We start from the raw sequence: 27485 nt of genomic DNA on the forward strand, positions 1-27485 counted from the left end.
AAACTAATATTTTTTTTGCAAATAAATAACAAAAAAAATAATTATTGTTAATAAATAGTTATGTTTATAAATATCAGGATTACTAAGTGTCTTATTCAATGGTGAATACCAGTAATAATGGTGAGTAAATTGTTGTTAAGGGAATGGGAAATGGTAATTTAGGGTTTTAAAGTGTTAAGAGATGGCTTGTGATACTGTCCATAGCCAAAAATGGTGTATTTACTTCCACATCTCTACTTCATGGAAATTCAACTTTCACGGGCGGTCTCGGAATGCATCCCCCATGAAAATCGAGGGAACGCTGTACAGTGATCCCCCGAGTTTCGTGATCTCGATCTTTGCGAAACGCTATATCGCGATTTTTCCACCCGATGACATCACTCCCTTCCTTTCTCATCTTTCTTTCTCTCTCTCTTTCTCTATCTTGCTTCTTCCTCTCTCACACTTTCTTCCTCCCTCTCCCATCTCTTTCTTTCCTTCTCTCTCTTTCTCTATCTCTCCCCCTCTTGCTCTCGAACGGCAAGCGAGCAGCCGGGCGGGCGGGTGAACGGGCAAGCAAGCGTCCGGGCGGGCGGGTGAACGGGCAAGCGAGCGGCCGGGCGGGCAGGTGAACGGGCAAGCGAGCGGCCGGGCAGGCAGGGAAACCCCATCTTCGGCTCCTTGCTGCTGCCGCGCTGCGGAGCAGATCAGCTGTTGGGCGGCCGAAGGAACCTTCCCTGGGTCTTCCCCGCCGCCCACACGCAAACTCCACCATCTGCGCATGTGCGGCCATGGAAAAAGGGGCGCGCATGCGCAGATGGTGTTTTTACTTCCGCACCACTACATCCCGAAAAATCGATTATCGCGAGGGGTCTTGGAATGGAACCCTCACGATAATCGGGTGATCACTGTATATACATTTCAAGAGGATCACGCAAGTACATAGAAAAAAATAGTTACGTGCAAAGATCAGCTTTTGACACACACGCACACATCTTCTTTTAGAAACCTTGTCATTGACTAGATTCAGATCCCCAGATTTTTGTCTCCCGTTAATTAATTAAATTATTTATTTATTAGATTTGTATGCCACCCCTCTCCGAAGACTCGGGGTGGCTAACAACAATAAAGAAAACAATGTAACAAATCTAATATTAAAAATAATCTTAAAAAACTCAATTTAAGAGACCAATCATACAAACAAGCATACCATGTATAAATTCTATAAGCCTTGGGAGAAGGGAAAAAGTTTCAATTCCCCCATGCCTGATGACAGAGGTGGGTTTTAAGGAGCTTGCGAAAGGCAAGGAGGGTGGGGGCAACTCTGATATCTGGGGGGAGCTGGTTCCAGAGGGTCGGGGCCGCCACAGAGAAGGCTCTTCTCCTGGGTCCTGCCAAATGACATTGTTTAGTCGACGGGACCTGGAGAAGGCCAACTCTGTGGGACCTAACTGGTTGCTGGGATTCGTGCGGTAGAAGGCGGTCCCAGAGATATTCTGGTCCGATGCCATGAAGGGCTTTATAGGTCATTAATATCATCTGTATGGAGGTGAAAAGCAGCAAAGAACTCCTGAGGGAAATTCAGTGAAGGAAAGGCTCCACAGTCATAGTCAACATTTCAGCTGGTCTGAACATTGCTGCTCAGACCAGCACCCATTTCAACAGCAAGCCAAGCAATGTAAAGACCAACAAAAATGTCAAAGTAAATGCGTTCTGTCTGCATGAGTAGCTTCCTTGTGCCCAGGGCTACAGCTGCTGTGTAAAGCCTGGTTAATCCTTTAAATGCTTTCTGGCTCTAGATACCTCCCGAGTCATTGTGCTTCTTGTTCTTAGAGGCCCTGTCTGATTGGAACAGCTTTCATCTATCCCTGGAAAGGTTATAAACAGGTTGTTGACGAAGAAGTGCTAACTTCACAGTTTAATATCCACCCCAGAATATTATTTGATTGGTTGTGATATTTTCATTTTGGAAGAGATGCCATCTATATTTGGTCAGTATATTTCAGAGAGTGTGCTGACCTACTCAAATCTATAAATATCCATTAGACATGGAAGTGGAAGCCTTGTTTAAACGAATAGTTGTTGTTTGCTAAGTAAAAAGCCTAAGAGCATGTAAGGCCACAAGAAGAATGATTGCTACTATTAGTAACATTTCTTTTTGGTCATGCATGAAAAAAAAGGAAGCATAGTGAATATAGGCATACAGAATGCATTAATATAAGACTGAAAGGATATTTTGTGTTTTAGCTTCCTTTCCATCATGGTCAGCTACAGTTTTAAAACATTATTTTAAATAAATCCTGCAAAACGATTGTCAAGTCTGCATTATTTCCTAAGTCTGCACTACTATTAATTTTTTCATAGTTCCCATCACCCATATCCTCCAACTAATGACTGTACGACTGTAACTTTGTTGTTTGTATTCTGGTTCCTAATATGATTTGATGGCTTATTTGTTTCTGGACTATCATTAAGTGTACCTTATGATTCTTGACAAACTTGTCTTTTATGTATATTGAGACCATGTGCAACAAAGACAAATTCCTTGTGTGTCCAATCACACTTGGCCAATAAAATTCTATCCAATCCTATCCTATCCTATTCTATTCAACAACACTGATTAAGCTATGTCACTCAGCTCATTCTACCCTGCTGGTTAGTTTTACCAAACCCTGATTTAAATCAAATCAAAATTTTAAAATAACAGTTTTCTCAACCAGTTGTCTCCCAGATATCTTGGGCTTTCATTCCTATAATAAAATCGTTTGTGATAAGATGGGGGGGGGGAGGACAAATTTAATTAATAAATAATTACTAGACAGTATGGCGATGCCCAGGGATTGCTACCTAGTTGGAAGAGTCTAATACAATATTATATCCCCATTTCATTATGCATTTGGGGAAGCCCTTCAGACAACTATATGCTTAACAAAAACATACCAAACACATATTAGCAAAATATATCCAGATTAAACAAATTGGATATCTTATCATATAATTTTGTTCTGTAACTTGGACCAAGATTCACTTAGAAAATCACATTTGCGACACCAGCAACAATAGGAAATGTCAATATATAATCCATGTATGCAATTCAGCTGTTCAAAAATGAACTTCTTGCATTTCCTTCTACTGTACCTCTAACCATGACCCCAAACCGAAGGGGGCAGTTAGTTCCAAATGCAGATAGTTCACTTCTGCAGCTTCATCAAAGGTAGATGATAGTCCTTACTTAATGATTTGCAAATGGGCAAATCTGCATTGTTACTCAGGAATCTCTTTGAAAATGGGTTTTCTTCAGATCAGATATGCATAGTACTGAGTTGTAAATGAAAGTGTGTCCTAGGAAAATTTCCCATAATTATATTTTTCCTAGGCTTTTTTATATTTAAATTGATTCCTATCAGTATCCTTGATAATAATCCACCAGGACAACATCAACCCAGGAAATGCAAAAACCAAGCACAAGAGACAACTTAACTAAAATCAAAAGCAAGTTAGAAAACAAGTTGCTAAATGTGGGAGTGAGTTCAATATCTTTAAGACAATAATAAACATTTCATCTCCAATCCATGGGGATATCTGCAACAGAGAATATGGATGAGCTAGAGATAGAGATGGAGATAGAAATAGATAGAGATGAAAGAGATAGAGATAAGAGACAGATAGATGAAAAGAAAGAAAGGAGGGAGGGAGGGAGGGAGGAAAGAAGGAAGGAAGGAAGGAAGGAAGGAAGGAAGGAAGGAAGGAGAGGGGGAGAGATAAACAGACAACCGACAGATGTGATATTCTCCCTTTCATCTATTGCATCCTGTGCATATCAATTTAACTGCCAGTCTTCTCATTTCCAGTCAACATGTCCCTATTTACGGTATGTTACCATAAGGGTATTACCATTAAGGATGGTAAGAATTATAAACAATTCATTTGGGAAAGTCATTGGATCCAGGAGGTCAGTGGACCCGACATATTATATCTCTGTTTTATATTATATTGGGAACCTCTGATATTTTTTAATTTGATGTTATCGTGTGCCTTTTACAAGATTTGTTTTCTTATTCATATATTTTTTTAAAGTTACCCCAGAGTCATGTACATTTGATTGATAAATAAATGAATAAATCAGAATACACAGCTTACATACTGAATACGTGCAAATGAACTACATTTTAATAAATTTATATTGCCTGATTTGCAGTGCTGGTTCTGTATTCTCTGAACGCATGTACCTACCAGGCACAGATGTCAAAGTGTCAACAATTGAAAGAGAAATGTGTGGCTGCAGGAAATGGATGCGAAAGTGTCTGGAATTTACTTGAAGAAGTTTGTTACATTTCAGGTAACTTGTATAAAGCCATATATTGCAGAAATATTTCACACCACTGCTGTAAACATATTTTACATCCATTAAAAGAAAAAAAGAACTAGTTAATACTGCTCTTAACAAATCCCAAGAGCAAAAAAAATCCTCTATTTCAAATTATTGGTATAACAATATCCCAGGTATTTGGTTTTTTAAAAATGAACAAAAAAATTTGAACCAATCATTAGTGATTCCCTCAACGTGTATTATATTTAGATCAAAAATTGAAGGAAAAACTTTTCCACCCAAAAGTATCTTTTGTATTACCAATACTCCCACTTTCCATAATAAAGGAAACAATGAGGAAAAGTCAAATTTTGGCAAGATTATATCTCTGGCATTTTAGATGAGCAGCTGAGTCAATTTTATGACCAAGCCTCATGGTACCTGTAAAAGAAAGGCATACCATCTAACACAACTCCTAACCAGCTGAAGAGTAGACTGAAGTCTTGTTATTTTGCTAATTAAATGTTGAACACCATCCAATGTGCTTCTGAACTGGGACCTCTATGTCTCTGAGCAACCACTAAAAAACCCCACCCTTCTGTTGGTTGGAGGACTTTTACAGACTTTTGTCCTGACTTTTGCCCTGAAATTTGACAAAAACTGTCGCAGGTAATAGTTTCAACAACTTTCAAAGGAGTAGTTCATGTCATGAAATGATTTTTATTGACAGGGCACACTCACCCATACCCCATTGATTTTCATCCAAGATTTTAAAAAGTAAAAGAATCTTGGAAATGGTAGAAGTAAAATGTTGAGTCTTGATTGTGTCACAGGTTTTTCTTAGAAAAATGAAGTGCAGATGTTTCATTTTGGGTTTTTTTAAAATTAACAACATTGTATTTCCAAAATCTAGGCAACAGCTGTGCAATAAAAGATTCAACCAACTGTAATAAAATCATTCAGTTTTTAGTTGATCAGTTCCCAGAATTTAAAGACTGCATCTGCATAAAAGATAACTGCAGCATCAGAATGTGGTTGGGGGAAAAATGTTCCCGTGATGAAGGTAACTGTTGGCTTTTTGTATAATGGTTTTATGCTAAGAAAAAGAAATTCTCACTTTAAGGAGCTCATCAGTTCAAGCAATCATAGGATTAAATCAACCAACACCTAATTAGAAACTCCATGGTTCTTGTAAGCACTTGCACTGGACTGTAGATTCTACCCCCTCAAAAAAAATTGATCACATTCATCATTCATTAAAAAATGAATATTTTGAACAAAGTCATTTCTAAGTTGCTACTTAGAACAGTATGAATAATCAAGGAGAAACAGAATATTACAAAATATGGAACAAATTATATGAATGGTGGGATTTTAAAAATAACAACAAAAGTTAAAGTAACAACAGTTTAGAATTTCTTTGAACACATAGTTTTGAAATTTTATAAGTTAGAGTTTAATAGTTTAAAAATGTTTATAATAGAATAAACTTAGATATGTTATTTACTATATTATATTTTTTGAATAAGCATTTTATAGACAAAGTAATTAAATTAACATAAAGAGTTAAATTTAATAAATATTTAATAAGAATGTATGTTATTTTTCTATTGATCTGATTATAGTTAGGTTTTTCTTTTTTGTAGTAGTAAGACTTCTAAGATAAGCGGAGCAATGGCAGCTCCTTGAGTGTTCAATGTTGTATGTCTTTGTTTATCCTTTTAAAAAATTCAATAAAAATATTTTTTTAAAGAACAGTGTGCAGGTTGAAGCCTATCAGATGCATATTCTTACTTCTGTAATTGCAAATGACCCCAAACAGCAGATCATCATTGAGACCACCAAAACTTTGGGTCCAAAACCATTTGTTTAAATCTAATTGGAAACCTGGAAATAACTGGGTAGGGAGGACATGGGAAAGGGGAAAGTAACTAGGCAGCTTTTGTGCTCAAACCTCAGATCTGGGTTTTTTTTCCTTATCTTGTAACCACTTGGCTTTAGTAAAGTTATTCCTTTCACTGCAAATGCAGTTGAAAGCTCTTTCTTTCTAAACCACTGAGTCAGGACAGATCCGACATCATCCCTAACAGTCAGACATATTTTCTTTTGGTAGGTACAGATAACAAAGAAAATAAATCAATTAAAGTTGAGCTACACTCATCCTGAGGTCTCAAGAGCCTTATGTGGCCATGACAGTACTTGGATGGAAATGACCCCAGAGACTTTCAAAACAGTTGCTAGACTGTAGAGCTAATTATCCTTCCTAAATGATACCAAATAATGGCTTGGCATTCAGAGCATGTCACTTCTCTGCCATTCATCAAATTATACTTTTGTTTAAAATTATTATTCTTGGTCTGTGTGAGCCTGTAAAAAAAACTGCTTTAAAGACTATGCACATTAAAGTTAAACCATCTGGAAGACAAAATTGTTAATTGTTGCATCAAGGAGGAGTAATCCCACTATAAAGTGTATTGAGATTTAATTAAATGAAAATGAAAAGAACGTGAAATGAACTCTGTCTCTTCACAGGAAACGTAGAGTCTTCCTCCAGCACAGATATTCAATTCAGCCCTCCAGATCAGGTAAAACCTTCAGAAATGGTCCATTCAAACCCACTTGGAAATGACTGCTCAGTTGCCAAGGAACTCTGTCGAAGGGACCACACCTGTTTTACACAATACAAGACATTCCAGAGAGTGTGCAGAGCAGAGGTAGCAAAATGCAGCCTAGAAATGGTGGTAGAGCAATGCTTTGCCGCATGGAAGTTGCTCAAAAAAACAGTGATGGGCAGTTGCACATGTTCACAGCCTGTGCATAAAAGATGCGTTAAAATATGGAAAAATATATTTAATAATACATGCTTGCAGTCTACCCAGAAATATCAAGATTCTGCTATTGGGAAGCAAACTTATGCAGTTGAGGAAACTCAAAGCCACCATCCAGGTAAATGCTTTATGTTTTAAAAAATAGCCCCTTATAAATAAGTTTCATCCTTGAATCTCTCTCTTGCATTGTCTTTTCTCTACTCCCTGCACAATACTCAGTTTCACTGTCCCTTTATTATTTTCACTGTCCCTTTATTATTTTGCATGGCACAGTATTACATTTCTTGTGGTTATACCATCAATTTAAGATGAATGAAGACAAATGGCCTGAGAGTCAGGAAGGCTCAACCTGAAGGCAATTGATGGTTAAATTGCCTTCAGCTTTCCACAGCTACTGATTTCAATACTCTCCAAATTTTCACAGCTTATTCAGAATCTGTGGTAATCATTTCATAGCTGGTAGGGCAAGGAGAAATCATGGCTAAAGCTTTAATTCATGGTGAAAACAGCCACATTTCTTTGTGACTTTGTGACATATTAAAAGAAATGGATTTGAGTCTTCGGAGAGGGACGGCATACATATCTAATAAATTATTATTATTTATTATTATTATCCACTATTAGAAAAACAAGTTTGGGCAATAAAATATTACAGCACAGCACAGGGCTATCAAGCAGGGTTCTGGGAAGTAAAAGGATAGAAACCTCATGCAACCTGATCATTTGATTAAAATAATATTAAAATTATATCCTGTTGTTAAAATATATTCCAAAAGAGACCATAAGTAATAAAAATAACTGTCAAAGGAAGCACTGCTGCCAAACTGGAAATGAACAAAATGAACTCAATCTGTATAGTCTGGAGGACAGAAGGGAAAAGGGGGACATGATCGAAACATTTAAATATGTTAAAGGGTTAAATAAGGTCCAGGAGGGAAGTGTTTTTAATAGGAAAGTGAACACAAGAACAAGGGGACACAATCTGAGGTTAGTTGGGGGAAAGATCAAAAGCAACGTGAGAAAATATTATTTTACTGAAAGAGTAGTAGATCCTTGGAACAAACTTCCAGAAGACGGGGTTGATAAATCCACAGTAACTGAATTTAAACATGCCTGGGATAAACATATATCCATCCTAAGATAAAATACAGAAAATAGTATAAGGGCAGACTAGATGGACCATGAGGTCTTTTTCTGCTGTCAGTCTTCTATGTTTCTATGTTTCTATGATACTTGGTAATGGATTTGTCTTTTTACTTTCCAAATGCACATGGACATCAAAAGAATGTCCAGGGAAGTGACTTGGATCTTGCTTACAAGTAGATGTTTGTAACCTCTTAAGGTGAAGACTACCTGTAAATAAGTCAAATATGCCCACTTATTTGAGTTTTTTGTATCTAGTTCCATATCGTTGTAATACAAATTAACTAAAATATCACCTGTCCAGACTTGTTATTATTGTTAAATTCCAATGTCTCCTGGGAAATTCAGAAAAAAAGAAATCTGATTTGCAAATGCATAGACCATGCAGGAAGAAAGTCTGACAGGCGTTAATCAATACACTCAAGATCCTGTCTTGCAGCTGCGATTGTATTAACATTGTCACTTTTAATTCAAACAATGTTTTGTCCATGGAAATTGAGAGCTAAGAGGCCATTTAAACGTAATTACCAGTAAATGAATAGCAATGTTCAGTATTACTCTGAGGAACTCCTCTGCGATATAGGCTATTGTATTAAAACTGTCCATGGAATATGATTGCTTTGTCAGAATGAGTGACAGGCATTATGATATCACAGTGCAAACTCAGTGCCTTACCTGGTATGCATGCAACTTCAAGATGCATGCACAAAATTAGGGATGAATTAGGGATGAAATCCAGCAGGTTCTGACAGGTTTTGGAGAACCGGTAGCGGAAATTTTAAGTAGTTTGGAGAACTGGCAAATACCATCTCTGGCTGGCCCGAAAGTGGGGTAGTGTTCTGTCGAGGTCTCTGGTAGAATCCTCCCGAAAATTCACAGATACAAATTTCAGACACACACACACACACACATTTGAAAATTCAAAACAATGTTCTTTATACCGAAAATCCAAATAAACTAAGCACTCTTTTTGTATAGCAAAGAGCACTCCTCTCCCAACAAACTGGTAATTTGTACAAGTCCCTTATTAGTTCTGAGATACTTAGCTTGCAGCTGTGAGGCAATTCACAGTCCTTCTTTCACAAAGTGAAACACACTTTGCTCTGGTTTAGTCTCAAAGCGGGGAAAAATCAGCACACAAAGGTCAAAGTCAGCAAGGCAGGCACGAAACACAACAATCAGATAATCCTCCACAATGGCCAAACCCACAGGCTGCTATTTATAGCAGCCTCACTAAGTACCACAATCCCACCCAACCACAGGTGGCCTTATTTTCTTTTATAATAATCTCTCAGTTGTTGCTGCCTATGCATCGCTCTCCACATGCGTGGCCGTATCATTAACTCTTGTTCCGAATCCAAGGAGGAGCTAGATAATTGATCTCCTTCTGAGCTGTCTGCCACACTCTTCTCCTCCCTGTCACTCATGTCTTCTTGTTCAGAGGAGCCTTCATCGTCAGATTCCACTGGGAGCAAAACAGGCCTGCAGCATGTGGATGTCTCCCCCACATCCACAGTCCTTGGGGCAGGAGCTGGGCCAGAGCTAACCACAACAGATAGAAATGGAGATTTTGCAGTATCCTTCCCCTGCCACACCCCCAAGCCATGCCCATAGAACCAGTAGTAAAAAAAATTGGATTTCATTCCTGGGTAGAGTTTATATCAGTTATGATGCTGGGAGACTAGGCCGAAACCACCATATCTAAATAGGCGAAGATATGTAAGCAGGGTAGAAAAAGGCAGGAAAGAAACCAGGTTTGTTAAAGGAACAAAAGAACAATGCAGTTGGGCCCCTCCCCACCTCTTCTGGAGGGTGTAAAAAGAGGTTCTAAAGCCTACCCAGCCTTTTGAGAAGTTTTTGCATCTCAGACTTCCATCCCTGTGGCTAGTGCCTGGCAGCCTAGCTGAGTACGCTAGATAAGTATGGCTGAGAAGAGTATGTGTGCAAGTAAAAATATCTCAGTAAAAGTTTGCTGCATTTTTAAATTCACTGGATCTCTGTGTATTTTAAAGAAGTGTTTGGGCCTCAATGTTCAGTTGATTTGAAATCGAGTGTGGCAGTTTTCCAAGCCTGGGAATGTGTGAATGAGGAACCATAAGCTGAACCAAAGAGCACACTTACCATATGTAGCAATGCTTGCTTTATCTTTGTTTGTTTGTTTGTTTGCTTGTTTATTTATTTGTTTGTTTGTTTAGTTAGTTAGTTAGTTAGTTAGTTAGTTAGTTAGTTAGTTAGTTAGTTAGTTAGTTAGTCCAATACACAATGAGGGTTTTAGTGGGTATATATCTATATACACATAGTAAAATACATGATGAAGGTTATAGAGGAGATACTCATAGTAAAATATATTTAAGAAATAATAGAAAAGAAGATATAGTAATAGAACATATCAATGAAAGAAGATATAGTAATAGAACATATCAATGAAAGAATAGAAGAAAAGATATAGGAATAGAAGAAAGGTATTGTTGTGAGCCGCCCCGAGTTTTCGGAGAGGGGCGGCATACAAATCCAAATAATAAATAATAAAATAAATAAATAGGAGATATAGGAGAGCAATAGGACAGGGGACGGAAAGCACTCTAGTGCACTTACTGACCTCTTAGGAATCTGGATAGGTCAACCGTAGATAATCTAAGGGTAAAGTGTTGGGGGTTTGGGGATGACACTATGGAGTCCGGGAATGAGTTCCACGCTTTGACAACTCGGTTACTGAAGTAAAACATCTTTATGGAGAAATCTAAATATTAGACAAGAAGGGGCTAAGCAGAGATCTAATAGAATGTTCTAAAAATCCTGGGGCGATGCTGAAAAGGCTGTTTGCACAATCAATGCATTTCATTAGTGTAAAAAAAAGGAATTGTTGCAATATGTTTCATTAGCTTTATTTGGTGGAACCTATGGTACAGGTAGTCCTTGATTTATCACCATTCATTTACCGACCACTCAAAGTTACGATCCTGCTGAAAAAAGTTCAGTCCTCGCACTTATGACCAATTCTGAACTTGTGATATTGTAGCCACTCCATGGCCCTGTGATCACCATTTGTACAATTCACAGCAATTCAGAGCTGGGGTGGCGCAGTGGGTAGAGTGTAGCACTGCAGGCTAATTTAGCTGACTGCTAGCTGTAGTTCAGCAGTTCAAATCTCACCACCAGCTCAAGGTTGGCTCAGCCTTCCATCTTTCCAAGGTGATTGAAATGAGGACCCAGATTGTTGAGGGCAAAATGCTGTTTCTGTAACCACTTAGAGAAGGGTGTAAAAGCACCATGAAGCAATATATAAGCCTAAATGCTATTGCTAATTAATGATCATTTTAAAAATGGTCATCAGTCTGGGCACAACTCAACTTACAATCATATCACCTCTCAATAGAAATTCTGGTCCTAATTCTGGTCATAAGTCAAGGACTACTAGAAGCGATATTCCCTGTCATATCATTTTGGATCCTGCATCATGCAACCCAACAATTTTGAGCCGCTGTATCTCTTTTCTTGCAGATCACATAAAAGCAAAATCACAGTGGAAGTTATCAACACTTTCAAACTATGGTAAAATAAATCAATATCGATATTTCTTCATAGGTTGAATTGGCCTAAATCTATGTAGCTTTGCACATCACAGACCTAGGGGGGAAATATATACATTGTCTCAAAAATGCATCAGTTCCCATTCTCATTTAGATGGTTAATATTTTTGTGTGTTAATATAGCCAGAGGCTAACCATATCACACAAAACTTTCTCCCATAGCTTTCTTCTTTGGCATTGATAAGTCCTCACCAGATGAGAAACAGAGAAATGGGATTTGTCAGTTGTAATATCCTACTTAACTCTCCAGAAAGACAAACTTATGTATCATGTCACTGACCCTGATAACACTGATGGCTTTAACAGCAGTCAGTTGTAGGAAGCAGCTGTGCTGAATCATAAGCCTCTGCTTTGGTATTCGGCTTCTCCGAATGCAAATTGAATGCCTGTGGAAAGATCTTAAAAGGGGCAGCATACAAATCCAATAAATAAATAAGTTGTATAAATGAAATATCCATGCCACGTTGCCCCTAGTGCTAATAGAACCTAGGGACTTAGGGCAGGGGCCTCCAAACATGGGAACTTTTAAGACTTCTGGAGTTTAACCCTCCCCAGAATTTCTCAGCCAGCACTGAATTGAAGTCCCCAAGTCTTGAACTTCCCAAATTTGGAGACAATTCACCCCAACATAGGGCACTGCTAGTCAGAATGGCTTTGAGAGATGGGTGGGGTGGAGGATGGGGAAGAGTCTTGGGAGAGCCTTAAGTTGCCTATCACTGGTATGAATACTTCAAGAGATGGTTTAAAGATCAGACCCAAAGATTCGCTAGATCAACCTTGACAACTTTAAGACCTGTGGACCTAAACTCCCAGAATTCCTCATTTCTGTTGTGGTTGGCTCTGGCCCAGCTCCTGCCCCAGGGAATGTGGAGGTGGATGCAGGGGAAACTTCAACATGTCACAGGCCTGTGTTATTGCCAACAGAGTCAGTTCAGAGTTTAGTTTCCTCGGACAAAGAAGAAGGTGGGAGTGACTCGGCAGAGGGGGGCTTGGCACATAGCCCAGGCAGTCAATCTCCCTTATCTTCCATTGATTCGGATGAAAACGTTTTGGACCCACGCAAGAGCAGAATTATGTGTAGAAGAGACCAAGTAAGGACATATTACAGGAGATAAGAGCGGCCACCTGTGTTTGGGTGGGGCTCTAGTAATTAGGGCTGCTGCTATAAATAGCAGTGTGTGGGTTTGGCCGTTGTGAAAGAGTATCTGATCGCAATTCATCAGGAATCCTGTGTTGCTGGTTTCTGGACTTTGTTGATTTTTCACACCTTTGAAAACAAAGCAGAGCAACGTGTGTGTGTGTGTGTGTGTCTCAATTCGTTGGAAGAAGAAGGGGTGTGAAGTTTCTTCACAGCTGCTAGCTAAGTACTTAATGGCTGCTTAAGGTTAATTGTACAGACTACCCGGTTGTTTTGGGATGAGTGCTCTTTGCAATACAAAAAGAGTGCTTAGTTTATTTTGAATTTTAGGATAAAGAACACTGTTTTGAATTTTCAAACGTGTGTGTGTCTGTAATTTGTACCCTTGAATTTTCGGGAGGTTCCTACCAGAGAGCCTGGCAAAACAATTTCTAGGAGTTGAAGTCCACAAGTCTTAAAGTTGCCAAGATTGGAGACCACTGTGCTAGATCATTCTTGACATTCAGATCTTATAATTGTATTTTGCTTTGCTCTTTCCTAGAGTTCAAGCAGCCGCCCTCTTGCTTCCAAGCAAACATGGAATGTGTGAATGATGAAGTCTGCAACAAGCAGTTGTCTTTATATCTCCAAGCTTGCCAAGTGAACAGAAGTTCCTGTGATGTAAATCGATGCCGGGCAGCCCTACATGCCTTCTATACCGAGATGCCTTTTCAGGTGGCTCAGATGCTGACCTTTTGTGACTGCATGAAGTCAGACGACAACTGCCATCAAGCCAGACAATTCCTCCATGGCCATTCGTGTGCCATCAAAATGGTCCCGACACCTAGCTGTGTTCATGTAATGCAATTGTGTCGGAAAAACAAGCTTTGCTGGTATGCACTTTTGCTTGCTTTCCTTAAATATGAAAATACACAAAATGGTCTATTAGTCTATTTAGATGACAGCACCTAAAGTTTCTTACGTTTTCAAGATTTAAAAGTATTGCATGGTATAGAGTAAGCTAAGGCTAACATTGTTATTTCCCTGGGATTTAAGTCTTCCTTTGAATCTTCTGTAATATATAACCTTTGGCAGGACATATTAGATAAGCAAATTTCAATTGTTCATCAATATGAATAATATACATATCATTTTAAGTGGCAGTCTAGACCAGTGTTTCCCAACCTTGGCAACTTGAAGATATTTGGACTTCAACTCCCAGAATTCCCCAGCCGGTGAACGCTGGCTGGGGAATTCTGGGAGTTGAAGTCCAAATATCTTCAAGTTGCCAAGGTTGAGAAACACTGGTCTAGAAGGCCCTTTCTCCATCCCATGCATTCTTTTAATAAGAAATGTTGCTCCCTTCTCCAAATGGTCTTTCAGCCTTTTTACAACAGGTAGTCTTCAACTTACAACCATTCGTTTAGTGACTGTTCAAAGTTACTATTAATGTATAAGCAGGGTAATCCTTGTTTACCAAGGTTGTGCACACACAGTAATGTTTAGATTGAGATTAGTTGTGAATAACTACTCAGCCATACACAGATATACTAACATGAATTAAAGTTTACTTAAGTTTACTTTGAGAAATAACATATTCAGATAAACAGTCTAAAGTCATACACTATCCACGATTGACCTCTCCAGGTTCCTAAGAGGTCAGTAAGGGGCGTGCATAAGTGCACTAGTGTGCCTTCCGTCCCGTGTCCAATTGTCTCACCTTTATCTCATTTATCTTTTCTTCCTTTCATGTATCTTCTCCTCCATTTTTATATCTTTTCTTCTATCCTTTTCTTTATATATATTACTACATGTCTATTCCCTTCAATGTGTATTATCAGATTACCAGATTATCTCTGAGACCGCCTTCTGCCACATGAATCCCAGTGACTGGTGAGGTCCCATAGAGTGGGTCTCCTTAGGGTCCCGTTGACCAAACAATGTCAGCTGGCGGGACCTAGGGGAAGAGCCTTCTCTGTGGGGGCCTCGGCCCTCTGGAATCAGCTCCCCCCAGAGATTCGTACTGCCCCCACCCTCCTTGCCTTCCGAAAAAGTTTAAAACTCATCTTTGCCGCCAGGCCTGAGGTTAGACCTCCCCCCCCCGCCGACCGATGAATGCTTGGTTTAACTGCTGAATGAATTATATTGATAGTTTTTAATTAGAATTTTAAGATTGTTTTTTAAGGTATAATTGGATTGTTATTATTGTTTCCTGTTTTTCTGTACATGCTGTGAGCCGCCAATAAATATTGTGTATTGGACTAAATAAATAAATAAATAAATAAATAAATAAATAAATAAATAAATAAATAAATAAATAAATAAATAAATAAATAATTAAATAATTAAATAATTAAATAAATAAATAAATAAAATAAAATAAATAAATAAATAAATAAATAAATAAATAAATAATAAACATAATAAGTCAGAATGACAATCCAAATATTACCAAGTACATAGTCTTTCCTACCAGTTGTCTTTGTCATAATCAGCAAACAAAGATATCAAGCCTAAACACATTTTAGCTATAATATGCAGTATAACTACAATACAGAGAGATTGCAGAGAAAATGCAGAGCTAACTTAACAGTGAGTACTGTAGTCATTAAGAGTGAGTCACTTGACAAAGAGGAACTCAGAGGGTAACTCGGAGAAATAAGCTATAAACTCTATCTCCCTCTTGTGGCAGTCTGCAACACCTGCAGCCAATATATTGCCAACCCAACAGTTATGGACAGAGTCCTAACAGTTACAATGGCAATTAAAAAAATAATTTACAACCGGTCATCACACAACTTTGCAGCATCCCAACAGTTATCTGATCAAACATTGTGGGGGCTTGGCAATTGGAAGGTACTTATGATCGTTCCAGCATCTTATACTGACACAATTGCCATTTCCAACCAGCTTCCAATGAGCCAAGCCAATCAGGAAAACAGATTTACTTAAGGACCACATGGATCACAATTTCAGTCATTATCTTAAAAACCCTGGCAAAAAGGTCATAAAATCAGGTGCAACTCATGTAACGGTCATCTTGCTTAATAACAGAAATGCTGGTACGGAATTACGGTGCTAAATCAGGGACATCTGTAATCCTTTCCATTCCATTTTTATCCAGTGCATTGATAACTCATTGTTTAGAATAAGGGATCTCCAATCAATTTGTGAAATCATAAGTAAAACACAGTATTTCCAGCCTGCTTTCCTTCCATCCTCTCTCATCCCCCCCCCATATTTGATTGTTGCACATTGCAATCAAAAGGAACCATGGGGGGTCTATACATCTCTATGTTTATGCTTCCCTTACGTCGCTTTGTGTTTCCAAAGGAGCAAATATGAGGCGTTTACCTCAAAATGTTTAAGACACATCAGCCAAGCCTGCCTTGAAGAGAACTCCTGCCTCAAGACCTGGAACGCCATTGACCCAATTTGTTCAGAGAGCGTCGATTGCAGAGCAGCTTATGTGGACCTGTGGGGATCTGTCCTTCGAGTCAAGTGTACCTGTGAGGCCGCATCACAAGCTGAGCAGCCTGCGTGCCAGTGGTTCCATCGTATGCTCCATGGCACAGTTTGCTTACGTAAGTCGACCTGGTCAAGCCTTAACATTGTCTACTTTAAGCTCAGAAGGTAGCACCATCTGTTTCAGATTATTATTATTATTATTATTATTATTATTATTATTATTATTATTATTTATTGGATTTATATGCCGCCCCTCTCCGAAAACTCAGGGCGGCTAACAGCAATCATAAACAGTATACAATAATAATCCAATACTAAAAGCGAATTAAAAATCTCTTAATATAAAAAACCAAACATACATACAAACATACCATGCATACAATTGTAAAGGCCTAGGGGGAGAAGGAATCTTAATTCCCCCATGCCTGGTGGTAGAGGTGGGTTTTAAGTAGCTTACGAAAGGCAAGGAGGGTGGGGGCAATTCTAATCTCTGGGGGGAGTTGGTTCCAAAGGGCCGGGGCCGCCACGGAGAAGGCTCTTCCCCTGGGTCCCGCCAAGCGGCATTGTTTAGTTGATGGGACCCGGAGAAGACCCACTCTCTGTGGGACCTAACTGGTCACTGGGATTTGTGCGGCAGAAGGTGGTCCCTGAGGTAATCTGGTCCGGTGCCATGAAGGGCTTTATAGGTCATAACTAACACTTTGAATTGTGACCGGAAACTGATCGGCAACCAATGCAGACTGCGGAGTGTTGGTGTGACATGGGCATATTTAGAGAAGCCCATAATTGCTCTCGCAGCTGCATTCTGTACGATCTGAAGTTTCCGAACACTTTTCAAGGGTAGCCCCATGTAGAGAGCATTACAGTAGTCGAGCCTCGAGGTGATGAGGGCATGAGTGACTGTGAGCAGTGACTCCCGGTCCAAATAGGGTCGCAACTGGTGCACCAGGCGAACCTGGGCGAACGCCCCCCTCGCCACAGCTGAAAGATGTTTCTCTAATGTGAGCTGTGGATCGAGGAGGACGCCCAAGTTGCGAACCCTCTCTGAGGGCGTCAATGATTCTCCCCCCAGGGTAATGGAAGGACAGATGGAATTGTCCTTGGGAGGCAAGACCCACAGCCACTCCGTCTTGTCTGGGTTGAGTTTGAGTTTGTTGACACCCATCCAGGCCCCAACAGCCTCCAGGCACCGGCACATCACTTCCACTGCTAAGCTTGGAGACCAAGCAGGGCCAGGTTAGTCCATGGATGGGAGACTCCCAAAAAATAGCAAGCTCTTTGTTACACCAGGTAGTGGGAAGCATTTCCCAAAGAAAGCAACAGAAATGTACTACTCTACTGTTGCTCAGTACATTGTTGCTTTTAATTTGGAGTAATTATTCAGTGGCTTCCTGAGAGGGTCTTCCTTACAGACGATGATAGATAGAGAAATAGAATGAATGGGCACGGAAGTGAGTTAGTGGTCACCTTCATTTTTGACTCTAGTTCTACTCTACAGTTGTTTCAGCTCTGTTGCCTACAGCTATATCAACCCTCAAACACAACATCTGGGGGAATATCCCTCAGGACAAAGATGCCCTCCCCATCCATGTTTAAAGGCACCTTTAAAAGTGCCTCTGTGTAGAGAAGCAGTTCAAATGTATACTTGGGTGAAGGGTCTCATTTGATTTTTGAGCAGCTAACCCTTCAAAATGTAAAAACAAAACGTGATCCAATTTATTTTAAAAACAAATTTCACTGAAATGACATGATGCCCATTAAGCAGATTTAACTGGTTCTCATGCATAAAACCATTACAAGTTTACCATTCGGAGAGACGCCGGGAAAATTTCAGAGGGCTATATCAATAAAGCCATATTGCCCCTCAAGCACAACATCTAGGGGCATTACCTGACTGTGGTTTCTTCCACAAACCTCAAAACTTTAACTTTAGACTGTCTACAGTCGACCTCTCCCCGTTTCTAAGAGGTCCATAAGGGGCGTGCATAAGTGCACCACTGTACCTATTGTCACTGTCCTATTGCCCTCTTTTATTGTTACTTTGTACTTATGTTTATACAAACAACTACTAAGACATATGTCCCCAAGCCATGTTTGAGGCACACAGCAGACACTTGTTCCACACAGAATTGGGGTGTGAGCTAACAGATTTCAGTTTCAGCATTTCAACATTTATCAATCAAAGAAGAGGGAGTCAAACAATTCTCCAAAGCCCCTGAGGGTAGAACAAGAAGAGCCGGGGTGGCGCAGCAGGTAGAGTGCTGTACTGCAGACCACTGAAGCTGACTTGTAGATCTGAAGGTCAGCGGTTCAAATCTCATCACCGGCTCAAGGTTGACTCAGCCTTCCATCCTTCCGATGTGGGTAAAATGAGGACCCGGATTGTGGGGGCAATAGCCTGGCTCTGTTAAGAAGTGCTATTGCTAACATGTTGTAAGCCGCCCTGAGTCTAAGGAGAAGGGCGGCATAAAAATTGAATGAATGAATGAATGAATGAACGAACGAACGAACGAACGAACAAACAAACAAACAAACAAACAAATAAATAAATAAATAAATGGGTGGAAACTAAACAAGGAGAGAAGCAAATTAGGACTAAGGAGAAAATTCCTAACAGAACAATTAATCCAAAAGTTGTGAATGCTCCAACACTGGAAGTTTTTAAGATGTTGGATATTCATATGTCTGAAGTAGTGTAGGGTTTCCTACCTAAGCAGGGGGTTGGACTAGAAGACCTCCATGGTCCCTTCCAACTCTGTGGTTGCTGCTGCTGTTGTTAAGTTGTTAAGTTGTTGTTGTTGTTGATGATAATGTTGATGTTGTTATTATCAATGCTGGAGAAACCTACAAATGTTTTCTATTTTAAAAAATCAAGCAGCCTTAGAGCCATAGGTCTTGGTGCATAACTGACTGCTTGCAATGTTTGTTCTCACAAACATTTCAAATACAACATATATTAGGCACAGAATCATACTTTACTATGAGAGCCTCTTTATGTATAAAAACAAGGTGCATGAATACTAGGCTGAAGAGTCTCACTTGATTTCTTAAGTGGTTCTCATGCATAAAACTATTACAAGTTACCATTTGGAGGGACACCTGGAATTGCACTCAAAAATTTAAGAGGGCCATATAAAAAATGTGTGGTTTCAAGTTGTGCAAAGAAACCATCTCAATAAGCTTAAAATGGGAGTGGGACTGGTTGGAGATCTGGAGGACTTGCATTTTAATTGGGGTTTATACAACTCCATAGGATGAAAACCAAAATTTAAGTATGACAAAATCAGACTCTTAATCAAGTGGATAAGGTTCAAGAAGGAAGGATTTAGAAGGAGTGCTATTGACACAGGTCAATACCACTAAATGTATAATAATTTAAATGGTATAAATAATGATACCACTAAACGATGACATTCTCAATAGCTATCAAGTAGCATGTCATTACCATTTTTTACTTCCTTTAGCACAGCATAAGACTTGTCCAAAACATAACCAGCTCATAAGGAGAGACAACTAGAATCCTGTGGGACTCAGGGAGGCTTACAACAATAAAATGATACAATAATATAATAGAAATCAAATATAAAACAGTAAAAGAATACAGTAAAACCCCGATCAGCTAATCAATAAAATCCTTAAACTAACTATACAATCATACACACACACATACATACTAAGCAAATCAGAATTCGGCCATGAGTAGGTGTTAACTCTCATGGCCCCCAGGCCTACTGGCAAAGCCAGGTCTTCACTGCCTTTCGGAAGACCAGTAGGATGGGAGCAGTATGGACATTGGGGGGTAGTTGATTCCAAAGGACCAGGGCAGCCAAAGAGAAGGCCCTCCCCCACAGGCCCGTCAACCTGCACTGTTTAGTTGACGGGACCCGGAGAAGGCCAACTCTGTGGGATCTAATCTCTGGGAGGTAAGAGGCAAGAGACGGTCCCATAGATAGTCTGGTCCTAAGCCATTTATACTTTAATGTATTATGTAATGCCATCTTTATTGTTTTTAACAGTCTTTGTTAATTTTTTAAAATAATATGTACTCATTATTGTAATAAACCCTGGTAATTTCTAAGGAAGTTTAGACATGTTTTAGAAGTTATAGCTGGGAAGCCATGTTAAATCCATTCTGATGGAATTGTAAACAATCCTTCTCCTATCTAATAAAGTAGGGCCATGACTGTATTACTAATTCAGACAAAATATTCTTATTTTATTTGTTATGCCAGGCTTCACGTTACGAGCCCCAATTAAGTCAGAAATGTAAATTCAAACACACACGCTGTTGTAAAGTAAACAGAGAGTCGGTTTATCAAAACAAAAGTATTGTACGCACACACTTTAAACAGCCAAAGTGCTCTCCCACAAACCACAAGCCTGGAATGCTGTGAAAAGCAAAAACAAAAACAGAGCAGATAAAGGCAGGTGCGAAGGCATCACAGCCACCCCCCTTCAAGAGTCCACAAAATGTACTTAACTGTGAAATATCCAAAAAGTCTTTGTAAATCCTGGAACAGTCCAAATCAAACAACACTCGTCCTTCTCCAAATGGATAATCTCCCACGCACGGTCTCAGTGACACTGGCAATTTATCAGCAGCCCCATTAGCCTAATTGTCCCAGCCACAGGTGTCCTCCCTTATCGTCTATGATACTTGCGCAGTTTTTCCCTTCTCGTCATAAACCTGTGCCTGCAAGCATCTATTAATCTCTCTTCCTCTGAATCTGATGACTCACTAATGGGGTCATGAGCTAATGGGCTGCCTGCATCTACCTCACCATCTGATCCTGCTTCACTCCCAGAGTCTGCCCTTGACCCAGAATATTCACTGTCCAAAGCTGTTGGCAGTAAAACCAGTCTCTGAGAACTTGAGGATTCTCCCAAACCAACATCCACAGTCCTCGGAGCAGGAGCTGGCCCAGAGCCAACCACAACATATATTTGTGTACTGTAGCCAGATTTCTTTTATCTAAAATAATTACAGCTAGAGTCTTTTTCTATCTCTCCCATTTCTTTGAGACATAATAGTTAACAAACTGTGCCCAAGGAGTATTTTTGGCCGAAGTATCTATACAATTAAAGGAAGAGATATCAGTACAGTGTTCCCTCGATTTTCACGGGTTCGAACTTCACGAAAAGTCTATACCATGGTTTTTCAAAAAGGTTAATTAAAAAATACTTTGTGGGTTTTTTCCCTATACCACAATTTTTCCCGCCTGATGACGTCATATGTCATCGCCAAACTTTCGTATGCCTTTAATAATTTTTTTAAAAATAAACTTTAATAAATAAACATTGTGAGTAATAATCTAAATGGTTGCTAAGGGAATGAGAAATTGCAATTTAGGGGTTTAAAGTGTTAAGAGATGGCTTGTGATACTGTTCATAGCCAAAAATAGTGTATTTACTTCTGCATCTCTACTTTGCGGAAATTCGATTTTCACGGGTGGTCTCGGAATGCATCCCCCGCAAAAATTGAGGGAACACTGTAATTAGAATGCAGTATTGCAGGCTACTTCTGCTGATCACCGGCTGTCAGCACTTTGGCAGATCGAATCTAATCAGGCTCAAGGTTGACTCCACCTTCCATCCTTTTGAGCTGGGTAAAATGAGGACCCTGATTGTTGGGGGCAATATATGCTGACTCTGTAAACAGCTTAGAGAGGGCTGTAAAAGCATTGTGAAGCGGTATATAAATCTAAGTGCTATTGCTATTGCTATATTTGGGGAGATAGAAAACATGAGGTTTGCAAAAATAAAAAATCCCCCTGTTTTGTTTTAAAGAAAGGAGTTTCCCTAAAACAAATCCAGGAGATTTTAGGATGCAGAGCAGAGAGGATGGGCAACAGCGAGATAAGAGGGAATGGAATGGAAGGGAGAATCCTGAAAGTGCACAGTTATGAACCAGGCTGGTAGGCAAAGCATCCAATATGGAAAGCACTCCATGAGGCCATGCTAAGATGTCTTTTCTACTCGCTTTCACACCAACTTGTTTTTTTTATTAAAGGCCAGATATCAGGTGGCAACGCTGACCTTTACTCATCGCAGATAGAACTCCCTGGAAATATACTTCCTGTAACTGGCGAGCAGTCTTTGTTTTACGGTAAGCTAGACTTTCAAAAAGAAAGGAAACCTCCACTCCTGCTGACAAAACATGAGGTCTGCAGAGGGAAGATGCTGGAGGTGGGATGTTGGGAAGGGGGGCAGGAGGCTGCTGAAACCATCCCTGTTTCTATCTGGAAGGAGAGGACGGTTAGGCCACTGTTCAAGAGCATGAAAATGTCTTCTATTGAAATGGGGAGTGGGATCATTTGCCTGATCTTTCCCTACAGATGTCCTTCTCCAAATGCTGCCGCTTGGTATGGCATGTGCTGATATAGCCCCAGTATTATTGTTGTTGAAATGTTGTTGTGATTATTTCAGTACATTCTCCCTAAATTCCCAACAATTTAGGGAGGATGGTAGACAGCCATGGCATTGTGCAGCCTCATCTGTTTGCTTGCTTGCTTGCTTGCTTGCTTGCTTGCTTGCTTGCTTGCTTGCTTGCTTGCTTGCTTGCTTGCTTGCTTGCTTGCTTGCTTGCTTGCTTGCTTGCTTGTTTATCAAACAAGTACAGTGGTACCTTGGTTAACGACCACAATCCATTCTCGTACGTTGGTTGTTAACCGAAATGGTAGTTATCCAAAACAATTTTTTCCCATAGGAAATAATTGAAATGGATTTAATTGGTTCCCACCCATTATTTCTTATGGGGAAAATTATCCCTTGTTTATCGCAGGTATTCTGTTCCAGCGATAAAGGATTTTTGGCATTCCCCACCCACTTACCCATTGTCCCCCACTCCCCCGCTCTCCTTACCTCTTTACCTTTTGTCTCTCTGCCTTTGTCTCCTCGGCAGGAAGGTGCTGAGTTTGCTGGTCCCAGGGGGGCTTCTCTTTGAAGACAGCGGTGAGTATGGTGGCTGTTGCGGCTGTGGCAGTAAAGACAGTGTGAATCGAAGAGCAGTGGTGGGCTGATAAATAGCCAGTTTGGTGTAATGGTTGACAAAGGATAAACACCCCCCCCCCCCGTCCAAAGCCATCGTAACTTTGAATGGTTGTTAAACAGCCTGTCATAAGTCAAAGACTAACTGTAGTTATTCACTGATACGTCTTATGAGAAATATTGTTTTATTTTCTATGGAGATATTTCAAACATTTACCTGAAGAGCTTATAAGCTCTTATAACAGTGATGGTGACAGTGGTGGTGGCAGGGGTCAGGGCCTGGGGACCTGGGCATGAATGTGATGTTCCCGGCGCTGCTGTTCCTCAAAAGGAAGCTGCCAAAGCCACCTCAGCTGTTGCTGCAGTAGCTGTCGCCACCGCCGGGACCAGCTGGGACTGCTGGGACAAGCGGCGGCGGCGGCAACTGCTGAGGTGGCTTAGGCAGCTTCCTTTCGAGGAACAGCAGTGGCGGGAACATCACATCCATGCCCAGGCCCCAGGCCTCCACCCTCTCTGCCCCTGTCACTGTCCTCAAAAAGAAGCCACTGGAGCCGTCGCCGCAGCTGCTGCCACCATCAACTTGTCTCAAAGAGAAGCCACCGCTGGGACCAGCAAACGACACTTTGCTGCTTCCCTGGCAAGGAGACGAAGACAGAGAGGCAAAAGGTTAAGAGGTAAGGAGAGGGGGGGAATGAGGGACAATGTGGGGGGCTAAGGGGTAAAGAGGTAATGAGACGGGGGTGGGAGTGAGGGACATTTTGAATAATAACCAAACATTTCTGTTCGGTATCCAAATTTTTCTTCGGTATCCGAAGCAAATTTTTGTTGAAATTTTTGGTTGTTATCTGAAATGTGCGCTAATCAAGGCATTCGTTAACCAAGGTACCACTGTATAGGATTGTAGTTTGTATAATCATAAGTAATAAATAATGATAAAAGAAGACAATAGGACAGTAGGACAGGGATGCACTGGTACGTTTATGCATGCTCCTTATAAACCTCTTAGAAAAAGGGAGAGGTCAACTGTAGAGCGGTTTACGTCAAGTTTGAATCTATTACATGTTCGTGTGTTGTTGCAGTTGAAGGGTATTTGTGTATATAAGGGCATTTTGGTATATGATATTATTATTATTGTTATTATTATTATTATTATTATTATTATTATTATTAATTAAATTTGTATGCCGCCCCTCTCCGTAGACTCTACTGTTAGATCAGATCAAAGGCAACATAGTTGTAAATTGTCTAATTCCAGTATTTCAAGTCAGTTTGTGTTAATGTCCGTGTATTTATGTGTGTGTGTGTGTGAGAGAGAGAGAGAGAGAGAAACAAAGACAAAGAGAGAGGGGGGATAGGGAGAGACATTTAGCTGAAACATCTGCTCATCTGAAATTTGCAAGGAAATAATATATACTCCTGTCTGATTCATGCAATTACATTTGCAATTTAAATATTGTTATTAGATTGGATGCATTTTAACTTTTAATTGTTTTCCCAATTTAATTCTAGATGACACAATCATTACTATTCTATATGTCTCCTGCATTGTTCTTATCCTGGGAATAATAATTTTGGCTTTGTTAAAGACCAGGTAAATTTCTGCAAAGGGCAGTTTCCATACATTTCATTCTCTAGGTTAGGGAAGAAGTTCAACTGCTTGTTTTCCCCAGCATATATTCCTTCCCCGATTTCGAGTCATTTTTATCTATTGTTTCCAAGAAGATGGTCACATCTTGATGGGAGGTGGTGGAAGAAACTTGGAACTACTTAGAACAAGTGTATGTAAAGTTTAATAATCAACATAAACAACTGGTATTCCATACATGGCACACAAAGGTCTATTTCTAGCCTGCCTAACGTCGTTATTCTAAAGGTAAATTTAATTTTTAAATGAATTGCAAAGCCTCTATTACCTCTTTGGGTCAAATATGAGCAGCATGCGAATCAGTGGGTGGCTGCAAACCACTGCATTGTTAGGAAGTATCACTACTTGCCCCTCTTCAAATTGGGGTGGTAGAGAACTTCCTGGGGTACTAGCAGTGGGGCTTGTCTTCTTCTAAGTGGGTGATGGGCCTTTTCAGATGCCAGCAGCCACTTTTTGAAAGGAATCATAACATGGTCTCCAAAATGCCTCTACTCACCCTGACTTATCATAGGGGAGGCAATCTGTTGCCCCCTAAATAATTTGGACTGCAGATCCCATCCACTGAAGGGCCGCATTTACCTTTATTATTATTATTATTATTTATTGGATTTGTATGCCGCCCCTCTCCGGAGACTCAGGGCGGCTAACAGCAATAATAACACGGTATACAATAATAATCCAATACTAAAAATGATTTAAAAACCCATTATTATAAAAACCAAACATACATACAGACATACCATGCATAAAATTGTAAAGGCCTAGGGGGAAAGAGTATCTCAATTCCCACATGCCTGACGGCAGAGGTGGGTTTTAAGTAGCTTACGAAAGGCAAGGAGGGTGGGGGCAATTCTAATCTCTGGGTTGGTTCCAGAGGGGTGGGGCCGCCACAGAGAAGGCTCTTCCCCTGGGTCCCGCCAAGCGACATTGTTTAGTTGATGGGACCCAGAGAAGACCCACTCTGTGGGACCTAACTGGTCGCTGGGATTCGTGCGGCAGAAAGTGGTCCCTGAGATAATCTGGTCCGGTGCCATGAAGGGCTTTATAGGTCATAAGCAACACTTTGAATTGTGACTGGAAACTGATCGGGAACCAATGCAGACTGCGAAGTGTTCCCTACCGGATCAGTCCTAGAGGCCAGCGGGGGCATGTGCCCCCCCCCCCGTGAGATTTTGCTTCCACGCATGCACGGAAGCAAAGAAATCTGCGAAAATCGGTGAAATCTTGCATGAGGACAACCCCACATGCGAGATTTTGGTGATTTTTCGCCGATTTCTTTGCTTCTGCATATGCGCAGGAGCACACAGCTTGCATGGGGGTGCATAGGGGCACAGGATGTGCAGATGCGCACGCAATGCTATTTCCGCTACTGGATTGAAGATCCCAGGTGTACTGGGGGCAGCCCAATACTGATCCCATTAGTCCAAGCTAGCATTGGCGATACTCATAGAATTTGTGTATTCTGCAGGGCACCCAGTGGCAATACTCACAGAATATGGGCCATTCTGCAGAATGGCCTTGATAACAACACATTATCATCCTGACCTATCAGTTAAAATGCATTACAGCTACTATTCATGCCAATGGCCCATAAATAATAATAATATAGGAACATTTACAGCTCCACTTTCCCAGAAACAGAGCCACATTTAACCTCATGTTAAGTACTGTTTAATCCTATTTATTTAAATGAAAGAAGATAGGCTTAATTACCTTTTAAGAATCAATGAGACTTAAAAGGGCTTGACAGGTACTAGATCCTGCCCAAAGTTTACCCAGCTATCGATTTTAGCCAAGCATAATGAAGTGCTCAGGCTACCTGGTCTGTTAATGCAACACCTGTTTGTTTGTTTTCAGGGCCTGCACAGCTGTTTATCTGCCAAAGAGAGTTTCCTCCCAGGTGCATTTATCGGAGACGCTCCCAAGCCCTTTTAGCAGAAGCAATTCGACAACTCCAGAACATCCACTGGGCCAAAAATGCTCCTTCTGACTCCTGTAGTAAAGCAGCCATTTTATTGTGTGAAATCTCTTTGGAGAAACAAAACAAAACAAACAAGCAAAAAAAATAAACTGGGAAGGACAAAATCCATAACCATGATCAACCACTTTGGCAAACATTAGGCAATCTACAACATATATCGGGAGCTCTTTTTTTTTCTTTGTAGCATTTGATTGCCTAGGACAGTGATGGCAAACCTTTTTTCCTTTGGGTGCCAAAAGATGGGGGAGAGTGGGCTCAGTAGCCTCGTGTTTCGCCCTCCCCAAGCTCCAAAGGCTTCCCTGGAGCCAGGGGAAGGTAAAAACACTCTCCCCCATCCCCGTGGAGGCTCTCTAGAAGCCAAAAATGCCCTCCCAGAGCCACTCTGTGAGCCAAAAATCAGCTGGCCGGCACTCACAGGCACATTGGAGCTGAGCTAGG

General features: G+C 40.4%; 1 protein-coding gene across 1 annotated transcript in view; it reads left to right on the top strand.

Annotated features, from left to right (window-relative positions):
• GFRAL (GDNF family receptor alpha like) overlaps positions 1-27056 on the top strand; it is a 28168-nt gene extending 1112 nt beyond the window's left edge. The window contains exons 2-10 of the mRNA XM_070738905.1: positions 4178-4318; positions 5202-5351; positions 6821-7234; positions 11761-11811; positions 13529-13859; positions 16300-16550; positions 22445-22540; positions 24931-25012; positions 26924-27056. Of these exons, the coding sequence (XP_070595006.1) occupies positions 4178-4318; positions 5202-5351; positions 6821-7234; positions 11761-11811; positions 13529-13859; positions 16300-16550; positions 22445-22540; positions 24931-25012; positions 26924-27056 (1649 nt within the window). The remainder of the gene's footprint in view (positions 1-4177; positions 4319-5201; positions 5352-6820; positions 7235-11760; positions 11812-13528; positions 13860-16299; positions 16551-22444; positions 22541-24930; positions 25013-26923) is intronic.
• The last annotated feature ends 429 nt before the right edge of the window (positions 27057-27485 follow it).

The sequence above is a fragment of the Erythrolamprus reginae genome, chromosome 1, assembly GCF_031021105.1.
Source record: "Erythrolamprus reginae isolate rEryReg1 chromosome 1, rEryReg1.hap1, whole genome shotgun sequence".
Classification (NCBI taxonomy): Eukaryota; Metazoa; Chordata; class Lepidosauria; order Squamata; family Dipsadidae; genus Erythrolamprus; species Erythrolamprus reginae.